Source organism: Quercus suber, unplaced genomic scaffold (genome assembly GCF_002906115.3).
Source record: "Quercus suber isolate HL8 unplaced genomic scaffold, Cork oak 2.0 scaffold_50, whole genome shotgun sequence".
In the NCBI taxonomy this organism is placed as follows: Eukaryota; Viridiplantae; Streptophyta; class Magnoliopsida; order Fagales; family Fagaceae; genus Quercus; species Quercus suber.
The window spans coordinates 1,904,594-1,923,607 of NW_027069515.1; the positions used below are offsets into that span (position 1 = coordinate 1,904,594).

Here is a 19,014-nt window from a genome sequence, read left to right on the forward strand (position 1 = left end):
AGTCTCAGCCCCATTTTCTCATTCAGGGTATCTACACACCCTAATATCCTAAATACATTCACGGCACACTGAGTAGGGGCCAGGCGAAAATGCCTAAGGTAATTAAGGGTTACCGGCCTCATAGGGATTCTCATACCTCCTTCTACGAAAGCAACTATCGGAATCACAACTTCACCTTCCCTCCTCCTAAGGTACCATTCTCCCTCTTCACAATACTTCAAATTCACATTATTGGGTATTCCATAGTTAACCCTGAATTTGTTCATCATCTCATCGGACTCGACCAACTTCTTAAACTTACCCATTCCCCAAAGACAACTAAAGGTTCTAAACGAGAAAAAGAAGAGTGAAATCGAGAAAATTTGGGATCACTAGGAAAAGAAGACTTACAGAAATATGACGGTACTCTTCAAATGGTGTGCAAGTTGAGCCAGATTCAAATTATATGCGTCAATAATTGTCAGCGCGAAAATGGTGAAACCCTCGGGTTCAAACAGGTATTTATACTCCCCCTTAGGTTCCCCAAATGTAACCGCTTGCTCATAAAAGCAAAAGATCATGCCGTTGAAAGTGGGAAACGTGGTGCCGCCAAAATTTAATGTGGGCGCCCATTAAGTCTCGAAACGCTAAAAACGCGCATTGGGCAGTCAGAAGGCCGCCAGCATCAGTATAAACCAAAGTGGAACAATTCGTCCAGGGACCCGCAAGTATCAAAACCCTCCTCCCCGTCCCAGGGAACTTGCAGCAGGGTTTTGAGGGGCTATTGTGGGGCCTATGACTCTGATAACTTCGGCCCATCATGAAACCAGCCCAAGGCCCAGGCCGAGGTGCATAGGTCATTTTTTGTTGTTAGGCTGAATTGGGGAAAGCCTCTTTTCCCAATACACGCCAAGGACCACCTCATCCTCGGCCTGACGAGGGAGATTTTCGGGAGAGACTAACCCCAGAGTAAGCTGTCATTCTCACATTTAATGCATTCAACAAACTCCCCAGGCCGCATTAATGGGGAGGTAACCCCTTGGCAGGATAACGTTGATCAGAGTGAACCACTTGAGTACTGATAAGGCCTCTGATGGGACGGACGGCCAGGAAAGAAGGCAAATAGATGACCAACAGATGGAAAGAGAGGATAGGAAGATGAAAACTATAAAAGAAAAGTTAGTAAAGTAAAAGAAGGGGGGGAAGAAAAAAAGCAAGAAGGAGAGAACCATCAGGCCTCCTCGGCCACAGGCCGAGGAGTATTCCCCCGCTTATAAAGAAACCCTTAGCAGTTTTTATAGAAAAGTTGATGCATGGTGATCGACGGCCAGCACCTAAACCTCTTAGCCCACTCTCTATAAATTTATTGTCTGGGCTTATTGGGCTGAAAACCCATCACTCAGGGTCAATCCAAATTGAGTCCTTACAACTATATATCTAAAAGTTGAATCGTAATATTTATTATTATTATGCTTCTGTTAAGCCATATTAGCTTAGCATTTTGGTCTACTTCGGTCTTTATAGTCCATTTTGGTATAATTTTCTTCATATAAATTAAAAGATCTATTAGTAAAAAACTAAATGATTTAATTTAATTATTTTTTTCTAAATCTATAAGTACATGAAGTCATTTAAGCATTTTTTTTTTAAAATTAATACTAATAAAACAATAATATCTTTAAAATAATGCATCTTATGAGTGTTTTCACTTAAATTTTTAATAATAAACGAAAACATTTAAACAATATCGTTTACTGACTAAAAAATTCGACATGATTAGTTAGTTTCACATCAACAACATAATAAACAAATCCATATTTATTTTTTAGTGATAATGTAGTTAGTACAAATTTTACAATGTCTTACAAATTTAAATAATATTTATTGTTACTGTGCTCTTTTTGAGCTATGTTAGGATAGAATTTTGGTCCGCTTCGAACTATTTTGGTCCATTCAGTCCATTTCGGTCATCCGGTCCACTTCAGTCCATTTCATTCTCATTCGGTCCAATCCATTCACTTAGTTCCATTTCGGTCCACTTAGGTCCATTTCGAATTAAATGGTCCTTTTCAGTTTTTGGCTCAAGTTAAAATTCTTTTTTTTTCCCCCTTAATTTTTGGGTTGGAAAGTATGAATTTTATTCTATTTGGGCCTAATTCTTTAGTTTTGGCCTAAAAAATATAAATAAAATAGACATTAGAAATTAGAGATTATGCCCTAAAAAGCAATAAAAATGATAAATATTCAAAATATTAGCTTTAATTTTTTTTTAAAGAAAAAGATTACCTTAAAATTCAAGTTTCAATAATATAGACATTATACTTATATAGTTATATTTGGAAAGAAAAAAAAATGCTACAATTCTAAACTTAATGTAACATGTTACAAGTGTTCCATGGAACGAGGGTGTGCATTTTTTTATTTTAATATTCTTGAATATGTTCAAATTAGTCAACCGATTATGGTATATTTGAAAAAAGTAATTTTAAATTTTTAATAACATTTTCTTCATTTATATAAAACAATATTATAATTATGTAATTTAAATTTTTTATTAAAATATACACCAAAAAAAAAAAAAAATTATAACATTTCTAGTAACAATTGAATTGATAAGCTTTTACTGATTCTTATCTTAACTTATCACCATAGACGGAACCACCCTTGGACTAGGGGGCAATGGCACCCCTAGATTGGCCCCCTAGATTTTTTATAAAAAAAAAAATTATTATATATATATATATATATATATGTATGTGTGTGTGTACTAATTTTTGCAATTTTGTTCAATACAATTACATTTTGTTTTCATTTAATAATATCATTGATTCTTTTAAGAATAATTCTATATTCACAAACTTTTTTATAATATTTTTACAAACTGTTTTGGTAGCAAATTCTTATTAACCATTTTTTAGATCTATACCTTAACACATTTTATATGACATGAATTTGAAAATAATGCAAGTCACATCAATCATGTTGTGTCATGAGTTTGATTTATTTATTTATTTATTTTTTTTTTCCATTTTAAACTTTAGTTATTCAATAAGGAAAGTCAAAAAAATACACGAGAAATTGTGATTGATAGAGTATAAAGTAGAACACAAAAAGTGAGACAAATGATTTATATTTATCCTGAATACAAGTAATTTGTCTCACTTGTCTCATTTTATGTTCCATTAATCATGGTATGTCATGAGTATAATTTTTCTCCTATTTTAAGCATTGGTTATTTAATAGGGAAAGTCAAATAAATATATGACAAGTTGTAATTGGTAGAATATAAAGTGGAACATAAAAAGTGGGATATAAAGATTTGTATTCATCTCAAATACAAGTTCTTTGTTTCACTAACTATCAGTTATACCATTTAAATAAAATATGACCTTGCAAGAATTTAATGGAGGATTTAAAAATAGAATATAATTTAAACTCAACAAAAAATTAGATGAGTAATGCTACAGACACAAACTATTCTACAAATATTTTACAAACTGCTGACATGGCACACTCCACCTCAGCTTTTTAAAAACTAAAATACCACGTCAGAAATTAACAAAGTAGATTAAAAAAATAACAAAGAAACGGAAACCCAAATCACGTTTGCAACAAAACCCTCTCCCTCTCCCTCTCTGCGCCTCCCTCTTTGCCTCAGCAGTATCGTACGGCTCTGCATCTCCTCTGCCTCTTCAGTCTCACATTCAAGCTAAAGAAATTTGCTTCCTCTTGCCGACTAACGCCGTAGCCACACCTCTCGCCGGAATCGTTGCAGAAGCCGTCGGAACCTGTCGAAACCATGGCTGAGAACGGTGTTGCAATCAAAACTGATGAGAATGATGCTCCCACTTCGGTATCTGATGCTTCTAATTTTTCTACTTATGGTAATTCCTCAACTACTTTAGATAGGAAAGACATGCAATGCTTTAGATAAAAAAACCATTCACAGTCAAACAGGCCAACATTCTGCTATTCGAAACGTATTCATTCTATAGAAACAAAGGAAGTTATATATATATGATATGATTACAATGGAAAGATGCTGTTGGAAAATTCGGAGAAGGCATTATTTGTTGTCCCATTATTTGAACTAGGGACTTACTGATGTTTTTTTTTTTTTTTTTTTGAGAAACAACTTACTGATGTTGATGGCTCTTATTTTTGAGAGCCTCTTATTTGTTCTATGACAGAATTTTATATGATAAAATTTTTAAAGTTTATATGACAGAATTTTTAAATTTTATGGGATTATTTTATGCTTGACTAAGGTGTTGCAATCCCATATAACAAAATTTTATTGGATTATTTTATGCTCTACAAGAGGAAGCAGATTTCTTTAGCTTGAATGTGAGACCGAAGAGGCAGAGGAGATGTAGAGCCGTACGGTATTGCTGGGGTAGAGAGGGAGGCGCAGAGGGGGAGAGGGAGAGGGTTTTGTTGCAAACGTGATTTGGGATTCTGTTTCTTTTTTATTTTTTTAATTTACTTTGTTAATTTTTAACGTGGTATTTTAGTTTTTAAAAAGCTGAGGTGGAGTGTGCCATGTCAGCAGCTTGTAAAATGTTTGTAGAATAGTTTGTGTCTGTAGTATTACTCAAAATTAGATAGTGGATAATGGCATTTGCAATGTGAAGCTTCCAAAGTGAATATCGTTAGTACCATTTTATGTGTTCCATTAATTATAAATCATTAGTTTGATTTTTTTTTTTCATTTTAAACTTTAGTTATTTTATAAGGAAATTGAAAAGAATACATGGTAAGTTGTAATTAGTGGAATATAAAGTGAAACATAAAAATCGGTACAAATAGTGAATAATGGTGTATACAATTGTGAGGCTTCTAAAACGAATATTCATACAATTTTTTGAGTTCCACTAATTATGATATGTTATGTATTTTATTTTTTCTCACTTTAAACTTTAGTTATTTTATAAGAAAAGTAAAAAAGAATACATGACAATTTGTGATTAGTGTTATAAAGTGGAAACAATATGTGGTACACAAAATTTGTATTTTTTTTGAAGCTTATATGACATTTATGAAATTGATGGCATAAAATGCAAAAAGTGTGTGACATGTGTACAACAATAGTGTGAGGTTTGTGCGAGTGAATTTCCTTAATTATATTTATTTTTAGGAGTTGTCACCAACCATTGGAAGTCTAAGGTGTGATTGGGTCACCTAAGTCTAATCAACTTTATTTCCTAAATTATCTAAGAAAACCCTAAGGGCTCTTAAGCTAAAACTAGAAAATAAAAGAATGTTCGAACCATAAATCAAATATTCGGAAGTCTAGTTATGTGTGGAGAATGTGTTAGGTACCCCACAATGCCTATACAAAAGAATAATACCCCATTTCAAATTTAATCTTAAATATCACAATTTAAATAACAACTAAAATATTAGGCATTTGATTTCAAAAGAATAGATATTATGTATGTGTATGTGTATGTACATGTGCATGTGCATGTTCAATAAAAGGAAATGAGTCTATCATAAGATGACATGTGGATGTATGACATGTATAATCTCCCCAAGGGTACATGCAAATGAATGACATGTATAATCTATCATAAGATGACATGTAAACTATGCATGACACGTATAATCTATCCTAGGATGACTTGTAGATAAATGACATGTATAATTTATCATAAGATGACAAGTATAATCTATCATAAGATGATGTGTAAACAATGACACGTATAATTTATTCTAGGCGAAAAGCACATTTTCGTCCCTATATTTTCACGCGATTTCCATTTTGGTTCCTAAATTTTTTTTTACCGATTTTAATCCCTATCCTGGAAAACGCGTCTCGTTTTTGTCCCTGCCGTTACATTAGAAACGGAAATTGCACAGGTGGCAAACGGAAGATGACGTGGCCATTAAAATAATAATAAAAAATATTATTTGACATTAAAAAATGTCACGTTAGCACCTAAATTAAAAAAAAATTAATTTATTAATTTTAACTAAAGAAAAGAAAATTAAAAACAAAAAAAAAAATTAAAAATAGAAAATGAGAAACAACAAACCAAATTTACATACTTTTCTTTTCGTTAATTTTTTGGAAGAACATGTTCATGTTCTTTGTGATCTTTCCAGAACATGATTTTACATGTTCTTTGGAAGAACTTGTTTTATTTTCTTTTCTTTGTCTTTCTTGTATTTTCTTTACAACCAAACACACTAAAATTCAAAACTCAAATCAAACAATAATCACATCAACAAATCGATAATCTGAAATTGAAACTAAAAACCTAACCCAGAAATCGAACCCATAATTTTGAACCCAGAAATTTGAACCCAACGCACACCAATCAAAATCAATAGATTTGCATCCTCTTTGTTCACAAANTAGCAATCATGTGGTTTGGCTGGTAGGCACTTCCAGCTGCCTAGGGGTGGCAATTCGTGTTTGTGTGTTGGGTTTGTGTTGTGTCAAGTTATGAGTATTCGACTACATAAGTCAACACTAACCCGACATGTTTATTAAACGAGTCAAGATTCCTCAACCCTAACACGACCCATTTATTAAACGGGTCAGTCGTGTCGACCTGTTTATCAGATTTTATCAAAATGAAAAAAAAATTATGAAAAAACAAACAAATAAATATTTTTAATATAAAATTCAGAACTAACGAGTAATTGTATCACAAATAATCATTCAAAACTAAAGCATATCCCAATATCACAAATAATCAATCACAATATGTCAAAGAAAATAAATCACAACAACTAATATGTTTATGCTTCAACTCATAATCTGCTAATTTCGTATCGTGTTGTGTCGAAGTCGCGGATCGTGTCAAATTTTGCCACCCCTACAACTGCCCCATGCCAATAGTATTTTCTTATTATGATTTTAATTATCTAAACGTTGCAATAATACCACACACACACACACACAAAAAAAAAAGACATTGTATAATCCAAATTGAAAAACAAAATTTTTCTTTTCTTTTGCCTCTACTTTCTCAGGCAGTCTCAGCCGAAGGCTAAGCCCAATTGGATGGGCACATATCAAGCCCAATTGATAAGATCTAAACCATAAATGTCACAGTTAATTTATCAACATGTCATTAGCATGAAATCACATCAAAAGTGCTGGAAGAAGAACGAAAGAACCGTAGCTGGAGGGGGATAAAAAAAAAAAAGGTGGAGAGTGATTATTACGACAAAATCACTTTTTTTATTTTTTATTTCTTTGATATGGGAAACAGATAATTTCAGATAAGAAACAGCAATACAACAGACCAGAAAGAAGAAACAAACACTCACTTGCACACATAGTATACACACTTTCATAAAAAAAAAAATAAAAAAAAAATTGTGACTTGAATGATTTCAAAGTTTAAATCATGACTTAAAAGTTGAAATCACGATTTTTCTTGTTTTTGAAAAGTGTGTACTATATGTGCATAAGCGATGTGCACTAGACATTTTCAAAAAAAGGTGGGGAGGACGAATCGGACGTGGCTCTATAGAAGGAAGACTGAATTAAATTCTCATCCTCTATTGTTTTTTATATTAAAAAATATTAGACTGATTCAATGCCATACACATACACAATGACATGTAGTTTTCCTCTGACCAAAATAACTGTGAAAGACAAGTCCATATCCCTCTAAAATCGTAACCAACTTGGAATTGAACCAAGTGTCATAAAAAGAAGAACCTGGTCATAAGGCCAATTTAAAAATGCCAAACTTCAATCATATAACGACACATGTTATGAACATATTATGAGAAAACAAAACGTGTCAAGTAGTGGATCAGTTTGAAGGTCTATAAATTTGGCCGCACATTTGTTTGTTGCATCACCCAACAAAGCTGAATTTTAGAGCCTGAATTACTCTTTTTACGTGTTTAAGTTCCAATCAGAAAGTGAATTATGGACACCCAGAATGCGAGTTACCAAGCTGGCCAGGTCAAGGGCCAAACTCAGGTGGCTTCTTATCCCTATTATTTTTATATCAACTGAAACTCTACATTGCATGCATTTATTATAATGTGTTATTTTTGTTTTGGTTTAGGAAAAGGCAAGCAACATGGCAGACAAGGCGAGCAATGCTGCCCTATCTACCAAGGAATCTTGCCAAGAGGTTCAACCAAGTTTTTTACTTTTTACTACAAGTTTACAATTACAAATGAACATAACAAAATGCTTCTCATCTCAAGTATCAGGAAAAATGTTTTCATATCAAACTAGTTTAGTTGATCCCAAGGACTTGTCACTTTGAGACACAATTTTAGTCCCCAAATCTTTGTTAATTTGCTTACAAATGGAATTCTGTTGCAACTTGCAGGCTGGTCAGCAGGTGAAGGCTAAGGCACAAGGGGCTTGTGATGCTGTTAAGAATGCAGTTGGAGGAAACAAGTGAAACTAATATTATTGGAGTTCATCATGCAAGACCTCCCCAAAAAATATTTGTGCTTTTTTAACGTTTGAGTAATGAATTTTTGTTTTCTTCTACTTTGTAGTTTCTTTTGATCTTGCTCTCATAGAGCTGGTTGAATTTGTTTTCTGAATTAACAAGGGAGCTCTTTTATAGATTATTTCTCCATGAATTCGAAGATCGTGCACAAGTTTTCTTAATATCTATAGATACAATTCAAAATACAAGTCTACTGCTATAAAAATATACATTAACAATGCAATCCACAGCATATAATTCAATAGATGAGCAAAAAGTTTACTTAATTCATGCAGCTATGGAATCCAGGGTATTTCGTATCAAATTTTTGGCAGCCTCTTAAGTACAATTAATTGCAATGCTTCAACATCTAAAATTATTTTGGATCAAAATCAGTAAATCACAATGCTTCTATTAAACATGTCTTGTAATTAGAAACCAGTGAAGTTGTGTGTTCACCACATTTTGGAGCCTGCCACCATTCCCACATTTTCTGCATCTAATTTCCCTTTAAATCAAGGCATACCCAATATATTTCTACGAAAGTGAGTTATAATGCTTCCAAAAATTCTATAAAATTCCTGGACTTTAGCCGCCAACTTTAGATATATCAGTAACAACCCTCTGAAACAGCCTGTGGATGCAATAATCAGATAATGATTCTAAGATGCAGCTACAAAAACCCAAGAATTCTTCAAATGAAAATTCTAATTTGTACACAAATTTCCTTTGAAATAGATTCCACACAATCCAGAGAGGAGGAAAATAGATTGATATTAATGAAGTATCTTGAGCTACACAGCCTTAGAACTTGAGAGCTACCTTTCTTATAATATTATCCATCACCTATTCGTTTTAGATTTAACTGCAAGTATCTTGAACTACACCATCCACTCCAATGTGGTATTCCAGAATCTCCTTGTTGAGAACTATCTAGGAAAAGTTTATTTTGATGAAATAGTGCCAGAAGAAGTGCAAACTTGCATTTGATAATTATTTGCTATCTCTATGAATAAAAGAACAATGACTTCAAGCTACTAAATAAGTCCATCGAATAAAACGATACCACTGCACAAAAATTATTGTCAGTACATTTTGAAGGCCTACATGATATCATTCAGGTACAAAAATCAATTTTAATTGCGAATGCTCATTGAAGCCCCACCTTTTGTACTTTTGCTCAAATGTTTTAACAGAATAATTATTTGCTCAAAATCATTTAAGAATTAAAATATTTCAACATCTCAAACATTCTGAAAACTAAGATAAATCAAAATTGCAGCAAAACAGCTTGCAGGATAATTAGGGCTGATACTCTGTGAACTAAGATAATTTCCAATGGTCTAATAGTACAAGATATAACAAGGGAAAGATACTTTTCTGTTCAAGCAAAAGCCTATCACTGAAAAAACTGGAATTCACTTAGCATGTTGGGCATTCTGATGCACTCATAAGAAATACTTATGCACTTGTATAAATCGTTTGTTGGATTGTAAAAATTAAAAAATAGAGAGAGAAGAAAAGAAATCTCCATAGAATAAGGCCTTGGAACACGATTCCTGCAATATCATCTGGGCCTGTCATTGGTTAAAAACTAAGGGGTGACAATCCTCTATGTATTCTAATACTCTCTGCTACCAATGCCCTTGTTCTTCCCAATCTAACGATCAAAATCACCGCCTATTTCATCCTTTTATTTTAAATCACAGATTATTTAAGTTGATTCTACCCAATATTTATTTCATATCGATAAAACATTCATGGTCTTCCCAGTGTATAGATTCTCACTTCATTTGTCTGGAATCAGACATTTTGGTGACCTTCAGCTTTGCGAATCAAATCTACAAATTATGCTTTGCATTCTTTGTATGGACCTGCGGCATTGAAACAACTACAAAGGAGCAGTCTTCAGGAACTCAGTTTCACTAACAAGGAATTGTCTTAGTAAGTTTGTAGTGAGAATAGTATGTTCATTATTTACATATCCAGAAATCAAATAGTTTTTAAAATGTCACAAATAGTATATAAAAAACAGAAAATGCAAGTGATAAAAAATAAAAGCCATGTGATCGACATCGTTAATTGCTTCATGACGTCTATCTGATGAAATGATTGATCGGAGGATCATGATTTATTAATGTTATTACTAGAGATATGGGTAGTAAGTTCACTTTGTCTTATGCTTATGCTTAAGGAAAGATTACAAAATACCTAACAAAGCTATGCTGACTTTTTGTCTATACTGTATTATACCATATACGTCAACAATACCAAGCGGGCATGCTGGATCCATTGCAGCTCTCACAGCAACCCTTGCCATTGAAGTCACATTGACTGGAGGCGAAAACAGTGGGCCAGTTAGTGGGATTATGATCAGAACTTTTGCATATTGCACAGACTGTAGTTAAAATATTAAAAGCAAATAACACAGAAGTGAAAACCCATCACCAAATGCCAGATCCATAATGAAATTTATGTGCATAAATCATAATGTAGTCACAGTATACATCAGCTATGCAATCACAAATATGTGACGCAAAATGGATGCATGATAAAGAGCATATCCTATACTACATCTGCTGACAACAGTACAAGTGTGTGTGTGTGTTACATCATGGTGATAGGTCCAATGGACCTCAATTACAGGCACTTCAAGCACCAAACCTGGTGAGTCCCATGAAATGAAAAATCCTGGCTGTAACTAGAATTAAGAAACATACTTAACTACTATACCATGTTCTATTATATTTTGTGCTGTTTTTGCATTTTTCTTTTTATAAGGTTTATATAATTAAAAATATAATGAACCTGTTTTTTTTTTTTTTTTTTTTTCAAAAGAAAATGAAAAGAGTAAACCTACTGTAACAAATCAACTATCAGAGCTGTCAGAACTAGCAAATTTAGAGTAATACATACTTCTTCTTAACTGATGTATCCAACCAAATATACCAGTCTCAAACCACGCGAATGTAATATAATTATTTTATAAGAATATTATGCAAAATTGTAGGTGCATGTGTTATTTACAGTATTTTCTATTTTTATAAGTTTTATTAATTAAAAATATAATGTATTTTGCATTCATCAAAAATACAAAGTGTTAATATATATATATGAAAAATATAAAGTAAAACATAGAAATCACAAAAGCAAAATACACAATGACCCACACATCGTGTCAAAAGTCCCCCTTCCTCTTTTCAAAATCATTGACACCACAAAAAAATAGTGAAATACAACAAAAGCAAAAATTGATTTTTCTAGAAAACAGTTTGAGATTGGCATTTGTCTTAGAGCATTCTCATTAAAGGTGCTAAAAATGCTAAATGATATTTTTTTTAGCTTTTTTAGCACCTCAAATGATAAAAATCCACTTCCATCAAACATGCTAAATCTTAAAAGATTTGGCACTAAGCTACAATGAATTGTTATCAATAACAGCTCACTGTAGCTAGATTGTAAAAAAACAAATAGTTTTTTATTCACTAACGGATCTATTTCCATTTCCATCTCTCTTTCCTATCTCATTTCTCTCTTCCCTCTTCTCTCTTCTTTGTCATGTGGTTTGGCATGGTCCGATGGTAAGGGTCGTGGTCTGATGGGTTTGGTCGTGGTCTAATGGTCTGATGGTCATGGGTGGTGGCGGTGACAGTTCAATGGTCAGTGATTGTGGTTTGATGGGCATGAGTCATGGGTTCGATGGTCCAATGGTCATGGTGGAGGTTCGGCATGGGTCATGGGTCACCAATCTACTGGGTTTGCGTGTGTGTGAAGGAGAAGTTCAGTAATAAACGTGAGTTAGATTTTAAATTGAGATGAGAAGATGTAATTATGCTAGCTAAGAGCCTGTTTGCAATTCTATCTTAAAGACATATTTGCATGTGATATGGTCCATTAGTTTCGTCTACAAACACAATCCAAAAATAAATAAAGTACAGTAATTTTTATAATTATCAAATATTATATTTACATTAAAAAAAAAATAAAAGATAGAATTAATAGAACTAAAATCATTAAACGCGTAGGACTCTATGTGAATTAAATCATTAGTTTTGTCTAACCTAAAATCGATTAAATTAATAGAACTACCGTTAGAAAATTAACTCTTGTTTCCTTGTTAAAAAATCATCCAACGAAAATCATCTTTTTTATGAAATTCAGTTGAGTTGTAAAATCAAAATGTTAGAACTATCAATAGATGTGTTGTGTATGAATCCCTAAACCGTAGTAGTTTAAAATACTGTTGTTTCTCTCAATTTAATTCAACAAACAAAACATAATTTCTCTTATATAAATTTTATAACTTTACTTTTATTTTATCTTTTGGATTGGTAATAAATTCCCTTCCCTAAGGATTTGATCTTGGACTCATCAAATTACCAAGTTTTCACTTCACGATAATCCTGCACTTGGGAGCATTATTGTAGCCACAGTAGAGGCATTACAATTTTGCATATCACAATTCTAACATATTTTTTAAATAAATTTAAATCCTATTATACATTTAAACCCTACATTACAATCATAACATTTCATATATTTATTTAAATGGTAGAATATATCATTATATATATAATCACAATTATAATAAATGCCTATTTAATAATTATCATAATTTGAAAAGAGCTACATTCACAACATTTTCACAACACTTTCATAACGAATCCTACGTACTAAGTTGTTACTGGTTATAATTTGAACTCATTACTAAAATTACTTTTTTGTCCACTAAAATTACTTTCACAACAAATACACTTTTATGAAGAATAATAATGCTGAATTTCAAGTGCATGATTCGGTCCAAATTTTTTATTATAAAATATATATATATATATACACACATGTAAAAGACAAATTTAGACACCTATAAATGCATCATAATTCTACTCTAAAGTACACAAATACTATTCATTCCATCCTAAATTGTTTGGCCTCTATTACATTTTGGAATGTCCCAAAATGAAGTCCTCTTTGAGAGATCAATAAGTAAATTTCCTAATTAACATACTCCTCACTTTATTTAAAAACTCAATACCAGTCTTTCACTAAGGTTAAAATTAAGGAGGATAATTTTCAAAACTTGTACTTTTTTTAATAGGAAAACTTGTACCTTTTCTTAGGATATTCCTTAAAAAGTTGGATTTTCTAACCAATCCTAAGAAAATGGGATGGGGTAGTGTATAGAATATGAATCATCTATGCCACTTTTTTTGTTATACTTTTATAGTATATACTTCACCAATCATAACTTACTATGTATTATTTTTACTTTTCTTATAAAAATAATCAAATTTTAAAATGGAAAAAAAAAAATTAACATATTGCATATCATAACTGGTGAAGCATAAAGTGGAACACACAAAAATAGGATAAATGATTTTTATTCTACTATGCATCCTAGCAGGTCTCTTTAGTCTTGTCTTTCTTCACACCACTCTCCATATATAGTCTCATAAATCACACTATAAACCAAAAAACAAGAAATGAAGATAACCTTCCACAACCGTCATCTTAATGTTAAGCTCAATTTAACAATAAGTTTAGAGTCACAAATAATTTCACAATAAATTTCACAATTATCAATATGACAAGTTGTTATTAGTACATAAAAAAAGCAATGTCAGTGATTGCCCCAAATGAGAATTAGCAAAAATTTTCGAACTCAATTAATGTGAAAATTATTATGTCTATAACATTACTCATTCTTTAATGTTTTATGTTTATAGCTAAGTACAATATGATCAACAACAATACTCAATCACAGGTGTAAGGCAAAAGCAACAGCAACAACAAAAAGTACAATTATGTGGAGCTGGGGGTGCGCGGGGGGGTGTCAAGGGTCTACCAATTTCTACCTTATCTGATCAACAAATCAGCTGTTTGAATATCCCTATTTCTGAAAAAGAAATAGAGGACACTGTGTTCCAATTAGGATCCCACAAAGCCCCTGGCCCAGATGGAATTCCTGCTTTCTTTTTCCAACACTTCTGGGATATTGCTAAACCTGATGTTATTAGTACTGTTCAGGCTTTCTTTCATTCTGGTTCCTTAGGGAGGTCTTTTAATCAAACTTTGATTACCCTTATCCCCAAAATCAATTTTCCTCAAGAGGTGTCCCATTTCAGACCTATTAGCCTTTGCAATGTGCTCTACAAAGTCATTTCAAATATTCTAGTTAATAGATTGAAACCCTTCATGGATTCCATTATATCCCCTTATCAAAATGCTTTTATCCAAGGTAGAAATATTTCGGATAATATCCTCCTAGCCCATGAGATTATGCATACCCTTAGAAAGAAGAAAGGTAGAAAATATAGTTTTGGAGTTTTGAAGATAGATATGAGTAAGGCATACGATAGAGTGGATTGAAATTTTTTGAAGGCAGTGCTTATAGTCATGAAATTTGACGCTAAATGGGTACATTGGATTATGGAATGCGTCACCTCTGTCAGATACACTCTCTTGGTGAATGGGAATTTAACATCTACCTTTGTTCCTTCCCAAGGTTTGAGACAGGGAGATCCCTTATCCCATATCTTTTTTTGCTATGTGCTAATATTCTTTTAAAATCTTTAATACAGGCTGAAAGCACAAGGAGAATTCAAGGGGTAAAGGTGGGTAGAAGGGGTCTTTACTTTACTCATTTGCTTTTTACTGATGATTCCTTGCTATTTTTTAGGAATGATAATCACTCTTTAAGAAATCTGCAATGCATCTTGGACTGGTATTCTAATATCTAGAGGAAAAAAATCAATTTGGTGAAATCTGACCTTTATTGCTCCCCAAACATGCCAAAGGAAACTCAGGAAGCTATTGCTCGGGAAATTCAAGTTAATCTAGTGCAATGTCCTAGCAAATACTTAGGAATCAATTTAAGTTGCGAGGAAATAGAATTTCTGATTTTCAATTTCTTATTGACAAACTCAATTCTAACTGCAAGGTTGGAAAGCAAGGTTGTTATCTCAGGCAGGAAAGACTACCCTTATTAAATCTGTTCTGCAGTCTCTACCCTTATACATCTTCTCTTGCTTTAAGGTGCCTGAGTATGTTTTTACCAAAATGGACTCCATTGTTAGAGCATTCTGATGGGGACATGATCCTGGAGAAAGGAAGCTCCACATGCTCAATTGGGATAAGATTTGCCATCCAAGACGCTATGGAGGCCTTGGGTTCAAGAAGTTTCATCTTCTGAACCAAGCTATGCTGGCTAAGCAATATTGGAGAATCATTCAATATCCTAATTCTCTGTTGGCAAGAACCTACAAAGCTAAATATCATACTACTTGCTTAATCCAAGAACATTCAGCTAAGCCACATCATTCATGGTATTGGAGGAATATTAGAAATCATGGGAGTAAAGTTCTGAGAGAGGGCATCTGGTGCATAGGAAATGGATATAACATCCTTCTTAATCACCCTGATTGGTTTCATACACCTACTCTAGATTTGTCCAACCCGAGGCTTCCTACAGGTACAGTGGGGACTTGATTGATCATAATACCAAGTCTTGGAAGGTGGACTTAATTAGAAGTACTTACCCCCACAACAAGCTTTAAAAATCTTGTGAATCCCAAATTGCAAGATGTTCAAGACAAACTTCTGTGGAAGCATGCTAAGAATGGGGAGTACTAGGTTAAATTTGCTTATGAGCTATTGTTAAAGGAGGGGGAAGGTTCATCTCATTTTGAGCAAGATCAGAGAAGAGTTTGGAATAGTTTATGGAAGGTGCAGGTTCCTTTGAAAATTATTACCTTTGTGTGGAAGCTTTTTAACGACAGCCTGCCAACCAGCTTGCCTTAAAACCAGAGGCATCAATACATATGGCTTATGCCCTATGTGTAATGCAGAAGAGGAGTCTTCAACTCACCTCTTCCTGTTGTGTCCCTTTGCTAGGCCATCTGGCATGGTTCAACTCTATCCATTCACACTTCTGATATTAGTACTTTATCTGTCCAGCAGTGGTTAAAATCTATATTATTTAATCTCAAAGGGAAGGATGATATTTTGACGGCTTATCTTTAGGCTATTTTCACTACATAGTGGTCTCTTTGGACCTATAGGAACAAGGTGATCCACCAAGGAATTTGTCCTAATCCCCTAAAGGTTATTCTAATGGCACAATCTTTATCTTGCAGATACAGAAGCATTTTCTCCAATTCTGCCCAGGACCTTAGTGCTGTAGCAACAACACCCTCAATGTCACGAATATCAGTAGACCATCAACAATGTCCAGCAGGACCATGGGACCTAATTATCAAGATTGCTAGTGCCAAGGGTCGAAGAAATCAAAGACGAGCTTTTGCCTATAATGCCGGTAATATAGAGGGAGTATGTGTCTTTTTTGGTGCAGCTAGTACATTGGCAAAATCATCCATGGGAGCCTTGTTTGAAGCTATGGTTTCTGCTGGTATCACAGCTAGAGATCATGGTTTCATCATCTTTTGTTTTTGACTAATAGTAGGACTGCAGTCCAAGTCTTAAAGAAGGAAAAGGCAACTGATTGGCTTGATTCTGTCAGATTGGCTGATCTGAATTCCCTTAAGTTTCAAGGTCTGAACTGCAATGTGTTTTGTGTGCCTCCTATAGTGGTTAATGCTATCAGGTATGTAGCTAAGAAGGCAATTGTTCTGCCTGTGAACATTACCTGGTTTAATCCAGCTTTTTGTAACTAATGTTCTCCCTTGAATGGTATCAAAAAAGACAAAAATGTGGAGCCGGGGGGGGGGGGGGGGGGGGGGGGGGGGGGGGGGGGNNNGGGGGGGGTGCGTTCTTAATGGTGGATTGCTCCTTATGTGGCTTCCAAATGTAAATCTTACGGTGATTCATACAACCCCTAACTTTATTCATGCTAACCTGGTAGACAACAAGGGTAGTCCCCTTTCAATTACCTTTATATATGGTCATCTATAACTTGCCAAAAGAGGAGAGGTTTGGCAGCAATTGTGATATTTTAAAAAAATTTCTCATCCTGTTTGCCTTTACATTAGGGACTTTAATCAGGTTCTGACCAAGGAAGATAAATTATCTTTTAAAGAGTGCAACCTTGTTGTGCTGAGGTGTTCCAATAGGTGTTGATGGAGCTTAATTTATGTAACTTGAGTGCTTCTGGGGTAACAATAGACTTGGATGAACAATAGAGAAGATGAGGGGTTTGTGATGGAACGGCTTAATAGAGCTTTTGCTAGTGTTGAATTGATCAATAAATACCCTTTGTACTCTCTTAAAAATATCCCCATTATAAGATCTGACCATGGCCCCATCTTTTGGACTTAGAGCAGCAAACACCTTTTAGGAGAAGACCATTTAGATTGGAACATATGTGGATCACTCATCCTGGCTGCAAGGAAATGATCAGTAAGGCTTGGACATCCATACACAAAGGTCCAGAGCTATGCAATTCAAAACTAAGCTTAATAATGTGAGGAGAGTAGCTGTGGATTGGAATAAAAAGGTGTTTGGGAAAGTGGAAACTGAAATCTAGAGGAAGCAAAATCAGTTGCAATAGATACAAAATGCCATCAATACTACTGAGGACATTAGGAAGGAAGACTGGCTAGGGAAGAGATGGAAGAGCTTCTATATAAGGAAGAATTAATGTGGGCCCAAAAAGCTAGATACAAGTGGATTTTGCAAGGGGATAGGAACACCAAGTATTTACAAACTGTCATTAAACAAAGAAGAGGCAAGTGTAGAATTCTTCAGATAAGGATGAGCAAGGTAACCTTACTGATAATTTTGAGGAAGTGAAATCTATTTTTGCTAATCATTTTAAAAGGAACTATGAGGGCACCTCAAATAGAAGTGTAAATGATATTGTCTAGGAGGTTCAGGGTCTACCAATTTCTACCTTATCTGATCAACAAATCAGCTGTTTGAATATCCCTATTTCTGAAAAAGAAATAGAGGACACTGTGTTCCAATTAGGATCCCACAAAGCCCCTGGCCCAGATGGAATTCCTGCTTTCTTTTTCCAACACTTCTGGGATATTGCTAAACCTGATGTTATTAGTACTGTTCAGGCTTTCTTTCATTCTGGTGGTGGGGGGGTTGGGGTAGGGTAGGTGGTGTGTAAGAGATAATGCATATGCCAAAGACATGAGATAACTATTACAAATGAGGGAAGGGGCTGAGAGTGACCAAATTTATAAATACCATACCGGAGACTATTTAGTGTGTGTGTGTGTGTGTGAATTCAATCATTTGCTTAAGTCCACAAATTATACCCAGTATGACGTTGACCACTTAATTAATCTAACTTAAGGATAGGGACTCATGTTAGAGAACAAAGTTATCAATTATGTTTCGTTATGATCACATCATGTAGACATCCCATTTTGCAATTGACAAATTCATCAAGGGCAAATCAAAATTTCAAAATAATCAAGGAGTAAAATGCTGTTTGAAACTTTGAACCATCTGATAAATATGAATTTTTATTTTAGCATGTCATTTGGAATTAAACAAATATCATGCTCAAGTCATAAAGTGTAATACTTGTAAATAAGCTCTATTGTTGTCTAGTTAATTCCCTAAAACCGTGTAGATATATTCTCTTTCTGAAAATTTTTAAGTACTTTTGGAACATAGTAAAACAGTACTCGCTTCTCTCACATTC

At 33.8% G+C, this 19,014-nt stretch overlaps 1 protein-coding gene across 1 annotated transcript; it reads left to right on the forward strand.

The window, feature by feature from the left end:
* Nucleotides 1–7,781: 7,781 nt before the first annotated feature.
* On the forward strand, nucleotides 7,782–8,555 carry LOC112030003 (stress-induced protein KIN2). Its single transcript, XM_024062686.2, has 3 exons — nucleotides 7,782–7,930; nucleotides 8,019–8,087; nucleotides 8,292–8,555. The coding sequence occupies exons 1-3, from the start codon at nucleotides 7,877–7,879 to the stop codon at nucleotides 8,364–8,366; spliced, it is 198 nt and encodes a 65-aa protein (XP_023918454.2). The 5' UTR covers nucleotides 7,782–7,876; the 3' UTR covers nucleotides 8,367–8,555.
* Nucleotides 8,556–19,014: the final 10,459 nt, after the last annotated feature.